We start from the raw sequence: 20026 nt of genomic DNA on the forward strand, positions 1-20026 counted from the left end.
GGGTACAATGTGTAAAGCCCATTTCTCGTGTCCCCTGCCGTGATATTGCAGGTGTAGTGCTAAAAGTGACAGAAAACTTACCTCACTCACTCACTGATCCTTCAGATGGAAGCTACTTCACGTTCACACGGCGCGAGCCTGTTGGTGTGTGCGGACAGATCATCCCGGTGAGATACTGATATTAAAAAACTTGGTGTTTTTGTGAAAAAGACGCACAATCTTCGATGCAATATGACACATAATGGATATGTTGACATAACTCAATGCCATTTACCAACATTAAGAATATTGTGGAATGATAATGACATGAACATAAAGAAACCTGACGATGGGGCTGGAATAGGCCCCGAAAAACGTATCAAAGAATAAAAAGAAGATGCAATCCAGAAAATGTTCATCAAGTAGCGTCTTCTGAAATGCCAGTCAAGCATCTGATAATGATATGGTTCAGTATTGGTGACTGAATTTCTAAATGTTTTGGAGTTAAATAAATATGATTATTATACATGACAGCACATAATGATCTTTTGAGTTTTAGGCTTCAAACTGAATTTGTACATGATTTACAGATATGTTGACGGATATGATTTGTTTCAGTGGAACTACCCCCTGGCCATGGTGTCATGGAAGTGGGCTCCAGCTCTCGTCTGTGGCTGTACCATCGTTCTGAAACCTGCAGAACAGACACCCATCACCGCTCTGTATGCTGGGGCTCTCATTAAGGAGGTAGGTGAACAGACGCCCATCACCGCTCTGTATGCAGGGGCTCTCATTAAGGAGGTAGGTGAACAGATGCCCATCACCACTCTGTATGCTGGGGCTCTCATTAAGGAGGTAGGTCAACAGACACCCATCACTGCCCTGTATGCAGGGGCTCTCATTAAGGAGGTAGGTGAACAGACACCCATCACTGCCCTGTATGCTGGGGCTCTCATTAAGGAGGTAGGTGAACAGACGCCCACCACTGCTCTGTATGCAGGGGCTCTCATTAAGGAGGTAGGTGAACAGATGCCCATCACCACTCTGTATGCTGGGGCTCTCATTAAGGAGGTAGGTGAACAGACACCCATCACTGCTCTGTATGCAGGGGCTCTCATTAAGGAGGTAGGTGAACAGACACCCATCACTGCCCTGTATGCAGGGTTCCCATTAAGGAGGTAGGTGAACAGACGCCCATCACTGCCCTGTATGCTGGAGGTCTCATTAAGGAGGTAGGTGAACAGATGCCCATCACTGCTCTGTATGCAGGGGCACTCATTAAGGAGGTAGGTGAACAGACGCCCATCACCGCTCTGTATGCTGGGGCTCTCATTAAGGAGGTAGGTGAACAGACGCCCATCACTGCTCTGTATGCAGGGGCACTCATTAAGGTGGTAGGTGAACAGACGTCCATCAATGCTCTGTATGCTGGGGCTCTCATTAAGGAGGTAGGTGAACAGACGCCCATCACTGCTCTGTATGCAGGGGCACTCATTAAGGTGGTAGGTGAACAGACGTCCATCAATGCTCTGTATGCTGGGGCACTCATTAAGGAGGTAGGTGAACAGACGCCCATCACTGCTCTGTATGCAGGGGCACTCATTAAGGAGGTAGGTGAACAGACGCCCATCACTGCTCTGTATGCAGGGGCTCTCATTAAGGAGGTAGGTGAACAGACGCCCATCACTGCTCTGTATGCAGGGGCTCTCATTAAGGAGGTAGGTGAACAGATGCCCATCACCACTCTGTATGCTGGGGCTCTCATTAAGGAGGTAGGTGAACAGACGCCCATCACCGCTCTGTATGCAGGGCTCTCATTAAGGAGGTAGGTCAACAGATGCCCATCACTGCCCTGTATGCAGGGGCTCTCATTAAGGAGGTAGGTGAACAGACGCCCATCACTGCCCTGTATACAGGGGCTCTCATTAAGGAGGTAGGTGAACAGACGCCCATCACTGCCCTGTATGCAGGGGCTCTCATTAAGGAGGTAGGTGAACAGACACCCATCACTGCTCTGTATGCAGGGGCACTCATTAAGGAGGTAGGTGAACAGACACCCATCACTGCTCTGTATGCAGGGGCTCTCATTAAGGAGGTAGTTGAACAGACACCCATCACTGCTCTGTATGCAGGGGCACTCATTAAGGAGGTAGGTGAACAGACGCCCATCACTGCCCTGTATGCTGGAGGTCTCATTAAGGAGGTAGGTGAACAGACGCCCATCACTGCTCTGTATGCAGGGGCCCTCATTAAGGAGGAAGGTCAACAGACGCCCATCAATGCTCTGTATGCTGGGACTCTCATTAAGGAGGTAGGTGAACAGACACCCATCACTGCTCTGTATGCAGGGGCACTCATTAAGGAGGTAGGTGAACAGACGCCCATCACCGCTCTGTATGCTGGGGCTCTCATTAAGGAGGTAGGTGAACAGACACCCGTCACTGCTCTGTATGCAGGGGCTCTCATTAAGAAGGTAGGTGAACAGACACCCATCACTGCCCTGTATGCTGGGGCTCTCATTTAGGAGGTAGGTGAACAGACGCCCATCACTGCTCTGTATGCAGGGGCACTCATTAAGGTGGTAGGTGAACAGACGTCCATCAATGCTCTGTATGCAGGGGCACTCATTAAGGAGGTAGGTGAACAGACGCCCATCACTGCTCTGTATGCAGGGGCACTCATTAAGGAGGTAGGTGAACAGACGCCCATCACTGCTCTGTATGCAGGGGCTCTCATTAGGGAGGTAGGTGAACAGATGCCCATCACAACTCTGTATGCTGGGGCTCTCATTAAGGAGGTAGGTGAACAGACGCCCATCACCGCTCTGTATGCAGGGCTCTCATTAAGGAGGTAGGTCAACAGATGCCCATCACTGCCCTGTATGCAGGGGCTCTCATTAAGGAGGTAGGTGAACAGACGCCCATCACTGCCCTCTATACAGGGGCTCTCATTAAGGAGGTAGGTGAACAGACGCCCATCACTGCCCTGTATGCAGGGGCTCTTATTAAGGACGTAGGTGAACAGACACCCATCACTGCTCTGTATGCAGGGGCACTCATTAAGGAGGTAGGTGAACAGACACCCATCACTGCTCTGTATGCAGGGGCTCTCATTAAGGAGGTAGTTGAACAGACACCCATCACTGCTCTGTATGCAGGGGCACTCATTAAGGAGGTAGGTGAACAGATGCCCATCACCGCTCTGTATGCAGGGGCTCTCATTAAGGAGGTAGGTGAACAGATGCCCATCACTGCTCTGTATACAGGGGCTCTCATTAAGGAGGTAGGTGAACAGACGCCCATCACTGCTCTGTATGCAGGGGCTCTCATTAAGGAGGCAGGTGAACAGACGCCCATCACTGCTCTGTATGCAGGGGCTCTCATTAAGGAGGTAGGTGAACAGACGCCCATCACCACTCTGTATGCAGGGGCTCTCATTAAGGACGTAGGTGAACAGACATCCATCACCACTCTCTATGCAGGGGCTCTCATTAGGGAGGTAGGTGAACAGACGCCCATCACCGCTCTGTATGCAGGGGCTCTCATTTAGGAGGTAGGTGAACAGACGCCCATCACCGCTCTGTATGCAGGGGCACTCATTAAGGACGTAGGTGAACAGACGCCCATCACCACTCTGTATGCAGGGGCTGTCATTTAGGAGGTAGGTGAACAGACGCCCATCACCGCTCTGTATGCAGGGGCTCTCATTAAGAAGGTAGGTGAACAGACACCCATCACTGCCCTGTATGCTGGGGCTCTCATTAAGGAGGTAGGTGAACAGACGCCCATCACTGCTCTGTATGCAGGGGCACTCATTAAGGTGGTAGGTGAACAGACGTCAATCAATGCTCTGTATGCTTGGGCACTCATTAAGGAGGTAGGTGAACAGACGCCCATCACTGCTCTGTATGCAGGGGCACTCATTAAGGAGGTAGGTGAACAGACGCCCATCACTGCTCTGTATGCAGGAGCTCTCATTAGGGAGGTAGGTGAACAGATGCCCATCACCACTCTGTATGCTGGGGCTCTCATTAAGGAGGTAGGTGAACAGACGCCCATCACTGCTCTGTATGCAGGGCTCTCATTAAGGAGGTAGGTCAACAGATGCCCATCACTGCCCTGTATGCAGGCTCTCATTAAGGAGGTAGGTGAACAGATCGCCCATCACTGCCCTGTATACAGGGGCTCTCATTAAGGAGGTAGGTGAACAGGCGCCCATCACTGCCCTGTATGCAGGGGCTCTCATTAAGGAGGTAGGTGAACAGACACCCATCACTGCTCTGTATGCAGGGCACGCATTAAGGAGGTAGGTGAACAGACACCCATCACTGCTCTGTATGCAGGGGCTCTCATTAAGGAGGTAGTTGAACAGACACCCATCACTGCTCTGTATGCAGGGGCACTCATTAAGGAGGTAGGTGAACAGACGCCCATCACTGCCCTGTATGCTGGAGGTCTCATTAAGGAGGTAGGTGAACAGACGCCCATCACTGCTCTGTATGCAGGGGCACTCATTAAGGAGGTAGGTGAACAGACGCCCATCACCGCTCTGTATGCTGGGGCTCTCATTAAGGAGGTAGGTGAACAGACACCCATCACTGCTCTGCATGCAGGGGCTCTCATTAAGAAGGTAGGTGAACAGACACCCATCACTGCCCTGTATGCTGGGGCTCTCATTAAGGAGGTAGGTGAACAGACGCCCATCACTGCTCTGTATGCAGGGGCACTCATTAAGGTGGTAGGTGAACAGACGTCCATCAATGCTCTGTATGCAGGGGCACTCATTAAGGAGGTAGGTGAACAGACGCCCATCACTGCTCTGTATGCAGGGGCACTCATTAAGGAGGTAGGTGAACAGACGCCCATCACCGCTCTGTATGCTGGGGCTCTCATTAAGGAGGTAGGTGAACAGACACCCATCACTGCTCTGTATGCAGGGGCTCTCATTAAGAAGGTAGGTGAACAGACACCCATCACTGCCCTGTATGCTGGGGCTCTCATTAAGGAGGTAGGTGAACAGACGCCCATCACTGCTCTGTATGCAGGGGCACTCATTAAGGTGGTAGGTGAACAGGCGCCCATCAATGCTCTGTATGCAGGGGCACTCATTAAGGAGGTAGGTGAACAGGCTCCATCACTGCTCTGTATGCAGGGAGCTCTCATTAGGGAGGTAGGTGAACAGATGCCCATCACCACTCTGTATGCTGGGGCTCTCATTAAGGAGGTAGGTGAACAGACGCCCATCACTGCTCTGTATGCAGGGCTCTCATTAAGGAGGTAGGTCAACAGATGCCCATCACTGCCCTGTATGCAGGGGCTCTCATTAAGGAGGTAGGTGAACAGACGCCCATCACTGCCCTGTATGCAGGGGCTCTCATTAAGGAGGTAGGTGAACAGACGCCCATCACTGCCCTGTATGCAGGGGCTCTCATTAAGGAGGTAGGTGAACAGACACCCATCACTGCTCTGTATGCAGGGGCACGCATTAAGGAGGTAGGTGAACAGACACCCATCACTGCTCTGTATGCAGGGGCTCTCATTAAGGAGGTAGTTGAACAGACACCCATCACTGCTCTGTATGCAGGGGCACTCATTAAGGAGGTAGGTGAACAGACGCCCATCACTGCCCTGTATGCTGGAGGTCTCATTAAGGAGGTAGGTGAACAGACGCCCATCACTGCTCTGTATGCAGGGGCACTCATTAAGGAGGTAGGTGAACAGACGCCCATCACCGCTCTGTATGCTGGGGCTCTCATTAAGGAGGTAGGTGAACAGACACCCATCACTGCTCTGCATGCAGGGGCTCTCATTAAGAAGGTAGGTGAACAGACACCCATCACTGCCCTGTATGCTGGGGCTCTCATTAAGGAGGTAGGTGAACAGACGCCCATCACTGCTCTGTATGCAGGGGCACTCATTAAGGTGGTAGGTGAACAGACGTCCATCAATGCTCTGTATGCAGGGGCACTCATTAAGGAGGTAGGTGAACAGACGCCCATCACTGCTCTGTATGCAGGGGCACTCATTAAGGAGGTAGGTGAACAGACGCCCATCACCGCTCTGTATGCTGGGGCTCTCATTAAGGAGGTAGGTGAACAGACACCCATCACTGCTCTGTATGCAGGGGCTCTCATTAAGAAGGTAGGTGAACAGACACCCATCACTGCCCTGTATGCTGGGGCTCTCATTAAGGAGGTAGGTGAACAGACGCCCATCACTGCTCTGTATGCAGGGGCACTCATTAAGGTGGTAGGTGAACAGGCGTCCATCAATGCTCTGTATGCAGGGGCACTCATTAAGGAGGTAGGTGAACAGACGCCCATCACTGCTCTGTATGCAGGGGCACTCATTAAGGAGGTAGGTGAACAGACGCCCATCACTGCTCTGTATGCAGGGGCTCTCATTAGGGAGGTAGGTGAACAGATGCCCATCACCACTCTGTATGCTGGGGCTCTCATTAAGGAGGTAGGTGAACAGACGCCCATCACCGCTCTGTATGCAGGGCTCTCATTAAGGAGGTAGGTCAACAGATGCCCATCACTGCCCTGTATGCAGGGGCTCTCATTAAGGAGGTAGGTGAACAGACGCCCATCACTGCCCTGTATACAGGGGCTCTCATTAAGGAGGTAGGTGAACAGACGCCCATCACTGCCCTGTATGCAGGGGCTCTCATTAAGGAGGTAGGTGAACAGACACCCATCACTGCTCTGTATGCAGGGGCACTCATTAAGGAGGTAGGTGAACAGACACCCATCACTGCTCTGTATGCAGGGGCTCTCATTAAGGAGGTAGTTGAACAGACACCCATCACTGCTCTGTATGCAGGGGCACTCATTAAGGAGGTAGGTGAACAGATGCCCATCACCGCTCTGTATGCAGGGGCTCTCATTAAGGAGGTAGGTGAACAGATGCCCATCACTGCTCTGTATACAGGGGCTCTCATTAAGGAGGTAGGTGAACAGACGCCTATCACTGCTCTGTATGCAGGGGCTCTCATTAAGGAGGCAGGTGAACAGACGCCCATCACTGCTCTGTATGCAGGGGCTCTCATTAAGGAGGTAGGTGAATAGACGCCCATCACCACTCTGTATGCAGGGGCTCTCATTAAGGACGTAGGTGAACAGACATCCATCACCACTCTGTATGCAGGGGCTCTCATTAAGGAGGTAGGTGAACAGACGCCCATCACCGCTCTGTATGCAGGGGCTCTCATTTAGGAGGTAGGTGAACAGATGCCCATCACCGCTCTGTATGCAGGGGCACTCATTAAGGACGTAGGTGAACAGACGCCCATCACCACTCTGTATGCAGGGGCTGTCATTTAGGAGGTAGGTGAACAGACGCCCATCACCGCTCTGTATGCAGGGGCTCTCATTAAGGAGGTAGGTGAACAGACACCCATCACCACTCTGTATGCAGGGGCTCTCATTAAGGAGGTAGGTGAACAGACACCCATCACTGATCTGTATGCAGGGGCTCTCATTAAGGAGGTAGGTGAACAGACGCCCATCACCGCTCTGTATGCAGGGGCACTCATTAAGGAGGTAGTTGAACAGACACCCATCACCACTCTGTATGCAGGGGCACTCATTAAGGAGGTAGGTGAACAGATGCCCATCACCACTCTGTATGCAGGGGCTCTCATTAAGGAGGTAGGTGAACAGTCACCCATCACCGCTCTGTTTGCAGGGGCTCTCATTAAGGAGGTAGGTGAACAGACGCCCATCACCGCTCTGTATGCAGGGGCTCTCATTAAGGACGTAGGTGAACAGACGCCCATCACCGCTCTGTATGCAGGGCACTCATTCAGGAGGTAGGTGAACAGACACCCATCACTGCTCTGTATGCTGGGGCTCTCATTAAGGAGGTAGGTGAACAGACGCCCATCACTGCTCTGTATGCAGGGGCACTCATTAAGGAGGTAGGTGAACAGACACCCATCACTGCCCTGTATGCAGGGTCTTTCATTAAGGAGGTAGACCACTTGCTGTGATCCCCCATGTAGAATTCCCATCATTAATGAACAGACCTACTAAAGTGATGCAACTCTCCCCACTTTTAGCCACAAAACAATATTCCCCGCTACACAGATGTAGTTTTCAGTGAGAATTTACATCTGAATTAAGCATTAATTAGTAATTCTCAAATTTGAGGAAATTCAGATGTTCTTGTCATATGTTTTCAGTGGATCATTTTTACATAACTGTACTTCCAGCATTCTATTGGCATGTGTGTCTTATCTGAGCAAAAACTGATGATACCTGTGTAATTACTCATTGAGAGTTTGACCAGCTGTGTGTGTTCAGGAATATTTGATGATTAGTTGTCCAGATCCCCTATGTCTATGAGCCTTGTGTTGTAGGCAGGATTCCCCCCAGGAGTTGTCAACATTGTTCCTGAAGTTGGACCCACGGCCATGCCATCGCTGAACACACATGGACGTGGACAAGGTGGCCTTCACTGGCTCCACTGAAGTAAGCAGATTGTTACACTGTTCCAGTCTCACCCCGTGGAGATTCCTGAATTATATGGTTTCCCATGGACATATGTTTGTATCAAATCTTTGTGGGATTTCTCCTTCTTGCATGCAGAGAGGACACAAAAGGGAGACAACTCTGAGACTATATAAAGTAGCCACTAAAAGATAACAGTGCACTATAGTTACATACAGCAATACCTTTTATAATAAAAAAATAATTATCTAAAGGACACTATGTGTAATGAAATATATAATGGACACAATGTATGATTATTTAAAGGACACAATGTATAATTATTTAAAGGACACAATGTATAATTAAATACTTAAAGGATGTAATATGTAATTAAATATGTAAAGGACACAATGTATGATTAAATATTTAAAGGACGCAATGTGTAGTTAAATATACAGAGGACTCAATGTGTTAATAAATATATAAAGATTAGGGGTGTCGCGATACGAATCGCGAATGTATCGATACATCGATACATTTTTACTGACGATACGATACGCGATACATGCTTGCGTGTATCGATTCCAATTTCAAAACTTTATCGATTCAAATTTTTATGCTATATCCATCTCCTTCAAAGTCTTGATAGTAAAATTATACGAGACCGCTCCGATAAATAGATGTAGCTAGCTTTACTTAAAAAATAGGTTGGAAACTAACAGCTTTTGTGATTGGCTAGACTATTTTGATGGACCAATCAGAGAGCGCGTATGTTGCCGGTAACGTAATGCTATGAATACGCGAAAATTATGTATCGCGATACGTATCGTAGTGTGACCTTAAAATCGTGATACGTATCGTATCGTGAGATTGGTGTATCGTGACACCCTTAATAAAGATCACAATATATAATTATTTAAAGGACACAATGTATAGTTAAATAGTTAAGAACGCAATGTGCAATTAAATATTTAAAGGGCACATTGTTCAGTTTGTTAAAAGACACAAGATTGATTGTTTATTTATTTGTTCGCAAAACATCGCCCTGTTCTTCACGTAGGTGGGCCACCTCATCATGCAGGCTGCCGGACGCAGCAACCTGAAGAGGGTCAGTCTGGAGCTCGGGGGGAAGAGTCCTCTCATCATCCTTGCTGATGCTGACGGTGAGTCACTCCATGTGGCCAGAATAAGAATAATTATGTCAATTAAACTGAGCTAAAATTACTACTTTGCCATCATATTGTCACTGATTGGTTGTCTAGTAATGGCATGCTTTGAATGATTAAACAGGAGTATTTGAAGGTATTATTGTTAATGTATTTATGTTATAAAAATTGACTTCAATATGTATTTGCTTATTTGCTGAGCATAAATATGCATGTCAGTTGCTAGTTCAGAAATACACCATTGATTTCAGTTTTGAAATGTGAGTCTGTTTCCACAGTGGAAGATGCAGCCATGTGGGCCCATGCCGCCATCATGACCAACCACGGCCAGAACTGCTGTGCAGGGTCAAGGACGTTCGTGCAGGAAGGGATCTATGACAAATTAAATTGGAGGTCGCGAAAACCATGGCAGAGAACCGCATCGTAGGAGATCCGTATGATGTCATGACGCAGCAGGGGCCTCAGGTGATACCTACACGCTCTTCATCGTCAGAATCTGTTTTACATTCAACATTCTTCTTGGTTATAACAGATGTCAGGGTGAGACTCATCCACAAGTCCGCCTGTCTAAGGCAGGCGAAAGTCCAGTGTGTTTCTTGTTAACCAAAATCTAGTTCTGTTGTGTAAACCACTGGTCTGAAATGAACCATCACACAGTGGTGTCTACAGTGGATGAGTGTGAACATAACAGAGAAGTTAAAGCCTTTTATGGTCAAACATTTGGAGTATGAAGCAGATGTCACTTAAAGGTCACATGCAACCAAAAAATCAAACATAATTAAAACACAATTATCACTTCTTCATGACATATAATATGCATAGCTGATTATGAAAAAACAAATAAACAAAATTATAAGCGTATAATCGCAAATCAAAAGTGCAATATTTTGTACTTGGGTTTACCTCCCTCGAAACGAAGCAGCCGGGATACCGAACCCAGTCAGAGCGGGTGGGTGTGCACTCAAGTGTAACGGCTGGTTCATTAGCAGATGCCGCCTTCAGGCCTCATATTGTGTGTGTATATAGAGATGTTGGGTTTTGTAAATACATGCTCATTTTTTGTGTATAACATTTTGCAATCAACAGACATCATAACATGTCATGTGTTCAAGTATCACACCTGCCTGTCTGTGTAATTACATAATGTGACAGAGACCGAACTCGGGCCATAAATCAATGCGTTTTGTTTATGGTGTATAGCCTGATTGGTGTTAAGTTCAAATTGCATGTGGTCAGTGATTGCAGTTGTGTATTGAATATTGTCATTAGCAGACAGGCAGGCAGACACATAGGTGCCAATAAAACAAGACATTGAGTTTTGTCTGTGACAATCGACATATCTATATCACAGTTAGAAACTGTGTCAACGCTAAATAATGACATTGCTTTTAAGCATCGAACTGAGAAAGCCGCTCTCGTAAGAAGAACGTGTGGTGAAATAGACAAATGAAATTATATAAACAGTTAATTTACTGTCATAACATATAAAAGCTCGCGCCTGTGACATATCAACAAAACATTAGAAAAATAGCTCACACCAAGGCCTTCACCGAGTATTCACCCGACAACCCGCTTCCAAGCTGCGCGAACCTATTTACTTGCGCACGTGCTAGGGGCGCAGCCCAGCTGTTGAAACCCGTTTCCCCAGAAATCTCTGGGGAAAATTAGTGAAACGTTTGAACTCCGATTTCGCGCGTTTTTTTTCATCGCGTTATTTTTCAACTTTATAAGTTGAATTTGCATTTTTGACTATTTGTTTCGGTATGTCCATACCGAAAGGTATCAGAATCTGCAAAGTTGTTTTACGTTGCATGTGACCTTTAAAGCACAAAAGAGTCAAAGGATATATATATGATCTTAAAGATGCCAAAGATGTCTTCGTGATAAATAGAGGATGAGAAATGTTTTGATATGTTGGTACAGTGGAGAGAACATAGGGCAAACAGCTGTTGCTTTTCATCCACTGTGTGACAAAGAAAGATACCAGATTTCTGAGTCCACATGAATACTATACTGTAAGCCATTAAAAACTCAATTGGTATTTGTTGTCCTGAAACTTACAGAAGTTCTATTAAAGATTTTTGTCCTGCGATACAGAGGATGTAGGGATAAAGGGCTGTTATTCTGGCCCATTTCGAGTTCGAGTCCAGGAGCATTCCTCTCACATGAACTTTGATACTTAAAACTGAACCTTTGACATTTTTCGTAAACACAACCGAATTCATGAAAGACGTTCTGCACATGCATTACCTGCACCCAGGCCCTGTAAATTCACAAGGCATTGTGGAACTCAATCACTTTGAGAAAATGCCACACTTGACACAAGACGAAAGGAATCAGGGTATCGGTATGGTCAGCCAAGGTGCTTCAGATGTGATGATTGCCAGGCACTTTAATGTGCATCCATCTACTGTAAGTCGACTCAGACAACGTTTTCGGGCTACCGGAAGTGTTGCTGATCGTCCACGACCTGGTGCACCACCTGTGATAACAGCTCGACAAAACCACAATATCCGAGTTTCACACTTGCGAAATCGGTTCCAAACAGCTGATGATTAGGCAAGGAGGACAATTGGGACAAGTCAACGTCATTTCAGCGCCCAAAAGGTGCAAGGACGCCTTGCTGCCTTCAACATCCGGTGTCATTGCCCGTACCGTGGTCCAACCTTATTGCATCGCCACAGACTTGCCAGACAGCGATGGCAATAGCAGTGACAAAGAGTATTCTCAACCAGGACTGGACTGTACAATGCTGTTATCACTGGCCATTTCCATTGTGGAATTCTTGGTTCAGAGTTATGTCCCTTGGTCATACCAGGATTTGCTTATCATACATTAAAATCACATGTCCTGATTGATCATGCTCCTTGAATTGTCAGTATTAAACATTTAAGCTTTTCATCTGTTTGTTATCTGGTTCACACAATTACACATTATATGCCTGGATAACAGGAGGAACGTCATGGTAGCAAGTCTGTCAGCCCTGTTGTTGTTACGGCCTCATGTGGCTAACTGTACCTTCCGTTGGCTGCAGGTGGACGATGCACAGTTCAAAAAGATCCTGGACATGATAAAGAGTGGCAAGGATGAAGGTGCCAAGCTGCAGTACGGGGGCGAGAGATGGGGGAACAAGGGCTACTTCATCAAGCCTACAGTGTTCTCCGATGTCACTGACAACATGAGGATAGCTAGGGAGGAGGTAGGTAGAGAGATGGGAGGAGACAGGAGTGTGTATGGGGGACAAGGGCTACTTCATCAAGCCTACAGTGTTCTCCGATGTCACTGACAGCATGAGGATAGCTAGGGAGGAGGTAGGTAGAGAGATGGGAGGAGACAGGAGTGTGTATAGGGACAAGGGCTACTTCATCAAGCCTTCCACAGTGTTCCGATGTCACTGACAGCATGAGGATAGCTAGGGAGGAGGTAGGTAGAGAGGGAGAGGAGACAGGAGAGTGTATATGGGGACAAGGGCTACTTCATCAAGCCTAGTGTTCTCCGGATGTCACTGACAGCATGAGGATAGCTAGGGGAGGAGGTAGGTAGAGAGGGGGAGGAGACAGGAGTGTGTATGGGGACAAGGGCTACTTCATCAAGCCTACTGTGTTCTCGGCGTCACTGACAACATGAGGATAGCTAGGGAGGAGGTAGGTAGAGGGGGGAGGAGACAGGAGTGTGTATGGGGACAAGGGCTACTTCATCAAGCCTACTGTGTTCTCCATGTCACTGACAACATGAGGATAGCTAGGGAGGAGGTAGGTAGAGGTGGGGGAGAGACAGGAGAGTGTATGGGGACAAGGGCTACTTCATCAAGCCTACAGTGTTCTCCGATGTCACTGACAGCATGAGGATAGCCAGGGAGGAGGTAGGTAGAGAGGGGGGAGACAGGGTGTATGGGGACAAGGGCTACTTCATCAAGTCTACAGTGTTCTCCGATGTCACTGACAACATGAGGATAGCTAGGGAGGAGGTAGGTAGAGAGGGGGAGGACACAGGAGAGTGTATGGGGGACAAGGGCTACTTCATCAAGCCTACAGTGTTCTCCGATGTCACTGACAGCATGAGGATAGCTAGGGAGGAGGTAGGTAGAGAGGGGGAGGACACAGGAGAGTGTATGGGGGACAAGGGCTACTTCATCAAGCCTACAGTGTTCTCCGATGTCACTGACAACTTGAGGATAGCTAGGGAGGAGGTAGGTTGTGTTAGGGGTGGGGAGGGCAGTGTCCTTCTTATTGCTGTGTGGGATACAGGTTTGCTTTTTGTTGACTTTATTGTTTACAACATGAAATACTGCATGCAAAAAAACTTTTACTCACCCCAAGCTGCAAACCTTACACCTATCTTGGGAAGAGTTGGGAGCATGGATCTTCATTTATCGTAAAGTGTGACAGTCTGATGAGCATAGTTGCTTCCCTTAGATAATACACTCAAAATTGCAAATTTGATGCATATTTTATGTATGAAAGGGAGGATGGATGGCCATGCAACTTAAAGTGGTGCAAGTAGATGAGCATAGTTGCTTCCCTTAGATAGGATAGGATCTTGTGATTATGGGTTTGAATCACACACCCTGTCACACGTTTCCTGAATTTGGCCATATGATTGTCAGTACCACAACCATACTAATCTTACTGCACACTTAAATGTCGCTGTCTGATTGGCTGAGCGTTCTTCTATTATTTTGAATTTACCCCGCTTACAAGCGAGAAACATTTCAATGTACCCCGCTGTCAATGGCAACTCATTCTGTACTTCGTGGTAGCACTTCTTGAACAACATGGCATCACAAAAATTACCGATGTTTTGCGAATGCAAAGCGATGGAAGGGAGATAACTCTAAATCTGATTTTCTTGTCAGCAAAATCTACAGATATGTACCCGTGCTTCAAACAATTCAAAATTAACATTGAGGTGTTTTTCGGTAAGATAAATATGTTGTTCACTGGTCCCTCGGGGGCCCTGGGTTGATGTACCCTCGATGTTTCTTTATGTTACAGATACAAACATCGAGGGTACATCAACCCATGGCCCCCTCGTGACTAGTGAACAACTTATATTGTAGGGTTTTGTGGCAAAACTCTCAACACATCACTTTTCTTCCACATCACGATGCATGTATTACATTCCAGTTGAAAGTGGCCTTACACCGAAGCCGTCACTAACACAATGAATACAATTCTACCTGCAGATATTCGGACCGGTACAGTCCATCATCAAGTTCCGTGACGTGGAGGAGGTTCTAGAGAGAGCCAACGCCACCAAGCACGGGGTCGCAGCGTCATCACAAACGACATTAACAAGGCACTCATGCTGTCACAGAAGCTCCAGGCCGGCAGTGTGTGGTGAGGCTGTTGTCATGGAAACCATTCCAATCTTGCCAGTATCATTACTTATTTCAAATGCTTGCTGAGACAGTATTCCCTAGACTCCTTGTGGGTGTTGAACAGTTGACATAAGCTGGTGATGACTTCTAAAACGTTTTAGTCAAAAGTCATGTTTTACTAAGTTAATGTAACATTTCATTATGTGGACATTTTTTAAGATAAATTTGCTTTTTGAAACTCCTGTCTACGGTACTGAGTAAAGTGAGTGAGATGTCATTTGATGTTGTGTTGACGATCAGTGCACTTCATGCCTAGCGCCACTTTTATGGTACTAAACCACTGAGATATTGTGCATCAATTTTAGATGGATACCCCACTCATGCAATCTGTACTGACTCTCAGGCAAATAGGCCTTTTATTACCTTCATGCTAAACTTGACACAGTGTAACAACAAGTACAGTGGAACCTGTCTAAACCGGCACCCCACGGGACCAAAATAAAATGCCGGTTTAGACGGGGTGCCGAATTAGACAGTGACAGTATTTTCCAACATGATCTTTTGTAATTGTGGAAGGAATAAAAACAATGTTGATGATGTATTGGATTAAGGGACCATGATTGGACTTCTCATACCAATGCCGGCTTAGAGCGTTTGATTCACCGCGGAATCACTACTACCTGATTACCTAGCGTGCCAAGAGGATTAACTAGTGTATTGGATTATGGGTCCTTGATTGGACTGCTCATACCCATGCCGGTTTAGACAGGGTTGGTTACAGTAAAATTGCTTGTTGCGACCGGAAAGTCGTGCCAGAATATGGAATAGACAGGTTTTGACAATGTTTTAGTGATCATAATATCATTGTAAATTTGTGGGACCAAAATTTGACGCCGGTTTTGACAGTGTGCTGGATTAGACAGGTGCCGGTGTTGGCAGGTACAAATGTTTGTGTTACATGCACCCTGTGCAGACATTTTGTCCAGTGAACCTCAGAGATGAAAATACAGAAATGTTCCAGACATATATGTCTGTATTGACACCAACTGACAATGCATTCCAGGATTGCTATGGTTTAAAATTCTAGATCAATAAAGTTAACTGTTGATGGTTGATCTTGAATCCAATCATATTGAGTTAATTAGGTTTTGTGGCTCCTTGGAGGTGATCATGAATAGTCGTTATCTGAGAATCAGGTTCTGCAAAACATTTTCTGAAAAAAAATGATGTAAAATATGATCTTCATATGTTTAATAAGAACTCAAGCTTTTACCAAGTTTAACAAGGTTGTTATTTTATTCCTTTGTAGGGTGAACTGCTATGATATTGTGACCTGCCAGACGCCATTTGTCGGCTATAAGATGTCGGGTCAAGGGAGAGAACTGTAAGTTGACTTGAAACAGTGGGTTGTTCTATGTAATACTTACATGCCAGTACTATAAGTAGGTTTGCCACAAAACTCAATCAGGACAGATTTGTATTGCCTGATGGAGTTTGGTGGAGCTGTATGAGATTCGTGTCAGTCTGCAGTAGTCAGTGGTTGCTCAGGGAACCCAAACTCATGTGACTGCGATGTTACTTGATGTTGTAGTTAGTTGTTCATGCTATCAACCCCTTGTTTGCCTCAAGTGTTTACAGGCTGCAATGTATACTATTCCAACACAGTGTTTATGTTTACATCTGTATCCCAGACATTTCAGACTGTTGGTCTTGGGAATAATGACAATTGTAAATATATATACATAGTTATGTCCTCTGGAAACTGTAAGCAACACACAAAGCTATTTGGTCAAAAACTATGGAACTAAGTTTGACCTACTACCAAAACAAACTCTTGTGTCACAGGAATTTTGCAACATTTTCATCAGTCACTGAGAAGTTGTCTATTGCTCTGGAAGGTTGTATGGTCAGAACAACTGTACATGGAACAGAGTTTGTCCTCCAGTTGTATATGTCCATGGATTGGATTGGGTCACAGTGTTGATGTTTTTGTTATCTGTTTGTAGGGGTGAGGAGGCTCTCAAACAATACACTGAGACTAAAACGGTAAGTAAATGTGATGAGTGTAAACAATCAACCCTGGTGAGCCGGGGTCAGTTGTAGTCATGTACAGGTCGATGTGGGGGAATATCACCGACTCGGCATTTACAGTTATCCCCAAGTTCTGTAGGGATTCCTGTGGTTGACTAAATGGTTTAGGGGGCAGTAGGCTAGCCTAGTGGTAAAAGCGTTTGCTCTAAGACCTGGGTTCGATTCCCCACATGGGTTCAAAGTGTGAAGCCCATTTCTGGTGTCCCTGATAATGCTGGAATATTGCGGCGTAAAATTAAACTCGCTCTCTCACTAAATGGTTTAGGTGGCACGAGGTGGGGATGTTGTTGACTGAGTTTCATCATAGCCTTGGTCACAATATCTCTCTCTTGTCTATTCAGTGAGTGAGTGAGTTTAGTTTTATACAGCTTTTAGCAATATTCCAGCAATATCGTATGGGTACACCAGAAATTGGCTTCACATTGACAAATCGCGTGGGGAATTGAACCCGGTCTTTGGCCCTCTGAGCAAATGCTTTAATCACTAGACTACCCCACCGCCTTGTCTATGCAGATCATTTGAAGGCTATGTCATTTAATTTAAATATTGTGTTAAACAAAAAGCAAGGTAGCATGTTTGTTTGAAAGTATTATTGCTATTCTCATGAGCCGTTTTAATTAATTAATGTTGAAACTACCATTTTATTCGTAAACCTCATTCAGCCATGTGATTTTGATGATAGGATCATGAGCCAAATAGATAGTAAGTAAAGATCTCACTTCAATTGGGTTGTTTTTTCAGGTGACCATCAAAATCCCACAGAAGAACTCCTAGCAGCCATGTGAGATAAAAGACCTTTCAAACTATGGAAGACAATCTGTGCCATAATTGTGTGGTTTCCTTCATTCGCATATATACACACAGATGTTGGGAGAAGCTGCTTTCCTCAGGACTCATTTCAAAGTTTTCTATAACCATGGTAACCTGTTAAGTATGCCTATATATTTACTCAGATATCAGCATTTTTCTACTCATCACACAAAGTATTATTTTTATGTACTGTGATGGAAATTCCTTGAAGCTGTATGGAAGAGGGATGTCCGAACACTTCCTGTGTTTTCCAAGGTTGTGAGTGCTTGAACAAACAACAACCAATACAAAATGAAGTCACAACATGCATGAATGCATTTATGTCCGGTAATCATATTTCTGCTCAAAACATTTTACTGGAGTTTACATATTTACACAAGTGTAGCTTTTGTCCTTCAAAAGTAAAAATAACCTATATTTGTTTCAATGAATGTACACGGTGAATCCTAACCCTGTTACAAATCATTCCCAGGTTGTTTTGAACCATGCGCACAAACCTGACCTCTGTGACTCGTCAATGTCTGTGATCAACAAATAAGGGCATTTTTTCCACACATGCTGCAATACACATGTAGTTTATCAAGTCTTTATTGTATGTAGTCTTTCATGCAGGTTGTGTGCTGACAACATGTAGTTAATCAAGTCTTTATTGTAGTCTTTCATGCAGGTTGTGTGCTGACAACATTTTAAGAAGCACAAATTTCTTACATTAAACAGAACTCAACTTTTTTACTTTGTTGTCATTACATGATGCGGACGTCTTTGTTAAGCAGATTAAGTCATCATTATCCAGTCTTATACCGAGTGAGGAGGTAACGTTGACTTGTCTGTTGTAAATAAAAGATGAGTTTTGTCTGCTGTTGTCTTTAACTTCAATCAGGAGCAGATACTTTCGGTAGATAAGGCGAGATGGATTTCCCTACATATTTTTGATATGGCAGCAAAAAGAAAACGAACACAGATGGCCATATTCCTTTGTTGCTGTGGCAACTCAGACTAAACGCCCTACACCAACTTCATGGTTGATACATGTGAACATGACATGCTTATATTAATGATAAAGTTATCATGGTGGTTGTTATCTATCAAATAACAACAATAAGTCCCATACAATCATACTTTTACTTTTGAAACAATAAGACAGAACAAATGAACCTCATGAAACAATATATATATTGTTGTTTAACGCAGCACTCACAATAATCCCTCCATATGGCGGCGGTCTGTAAACAATCAAATCTGGACCAGACAATCCAGTTATTAACAGCATGAGCATAGATCTACGGAACTGGGATACAATGACGTGTCAACCAAGTCTCTTACAACGAGCATGGGTTACTGAAGATCAATTCTAACTGGGATCTCAACGTGTCTCTGATGTATACTACAAGCAGAAAGTATGGGAACACCCTCAAATTTGATCGCCATGCACAAACCTGACAGTGCTGGTTTCATTAATTCATAAAAGTGAAATGTATCTGTGACATGTGCTTAGTGGACACTTTAAAAGACATGTTAAAACAACAGTTGAAGCAATTGCTTCAATATTCGTGAAGTTTTGATGAAATTAAAAAGTGTCCCAAACAGCAAAAAACGAAGGTATCAAAACACACCTGCACTGTGTCTGATTCAAACGCCCAAACACAACAACTAAGTGCACGTGAAAGACAGACTTCCCATGCATGGTGTGGCAACTTTTTCTTAAAAGAAGCTGAAGACATTTCTGAAGCCTCATATAATTACCCAACATGCCTCAGCGTAGACCATTAAACAACAACAGCAGAAGCAGGGCCATTGCATGGCTAGAGAATGGTGAATCCTTAAAGCGTTGGTCGTCGTCTTCAGGTGCCCCTTCAGTCATTCATAGGCTGAGGAACGGTTCCAAACCACCGGACAGAGCGCTCGATCAGGAAGGCCACTTAAAACCACAAGGGCAGACGATCGATATGTTGTACTCCACGCCCTTAGAACCGCTTCACAACTGCCAGTGCTCTACGGCTGCAGCTCAGACATGCAACCAACCACAAACGTCAGCATCTCAACCATCAGGAACCGTCTCAGAGCTGCTAATATGCGGTCACGCCGTGGATCCAGCCGGTATCGATCCTCATCACCTCCCACATCATAGAGCTGCAAGACTGGCCTGGGCAGAGCACATTTGAGATGGAATCAGCAGCAGTGATCCGGGTACTCTTCACTGACGAAGTCACGTTTCTGTCTTGAAGC

The 20026-nt window shown here is 45.7% G+C and overlaps 1 protein-coding gene across 1 annotated transcript in view; it reads left to right on the forward strand.

Annotated features, from left to right (window-relative positions):
* LOC124267498 (aldehyde dehydrogenase, mitochondrial-like) overlaps positions 1-18655 on the forward strand; it is a 30172-nt gene extending 11517 nt beyond the window's left edge. The window contains 13 exon segments of the mRNA XM_046702412.1: positions 106-167; positions 598-726; positions 8341-8408; positions 8410-8452; positions 9474-9576; positions 9858-9956; positions 9959-10044; positions 12614-12778; positions 14765-14849; positions 14852-14918; positions 16209-16283; positions 16906-16945; positions 17732-18655. Of these exon segments, the coding sequence (XP_046558368.1) occupies positions 106-167; positions 598-726; positions 8341-8408; positions 8410-8452; positions 9474-9576; positions 9858-9956; positions 9959-10044; positions 12614-12778; positions 14765-14849; positions 14852-14918; positions 16209-16283; positions 16906-16945; positions 17732-17764 (1055 nt within the window). The 3' untranslated portion in view covers positions 17765-18655.
* The last annotated feature ends 1371 nt before the right edge of the window (positions 18656-20026 follow it).

The sequence above is a fragment of the Haliotis rubra genome, unplaced genomic scaffold, assembly GCF_003918875.1.
Source record: "Haliotis rubra isolate DU_JTF1 unplaced genomic scaffold, ASM391887v1 Scf1316, whole genome shotgun sequence".
Taxonomy (NCBI): Eukaryota; Metazoa; Mollusca; class Gastropoda; order Lepetellida; family Haliotidae; genus Haliotis; species Haliotis rubra.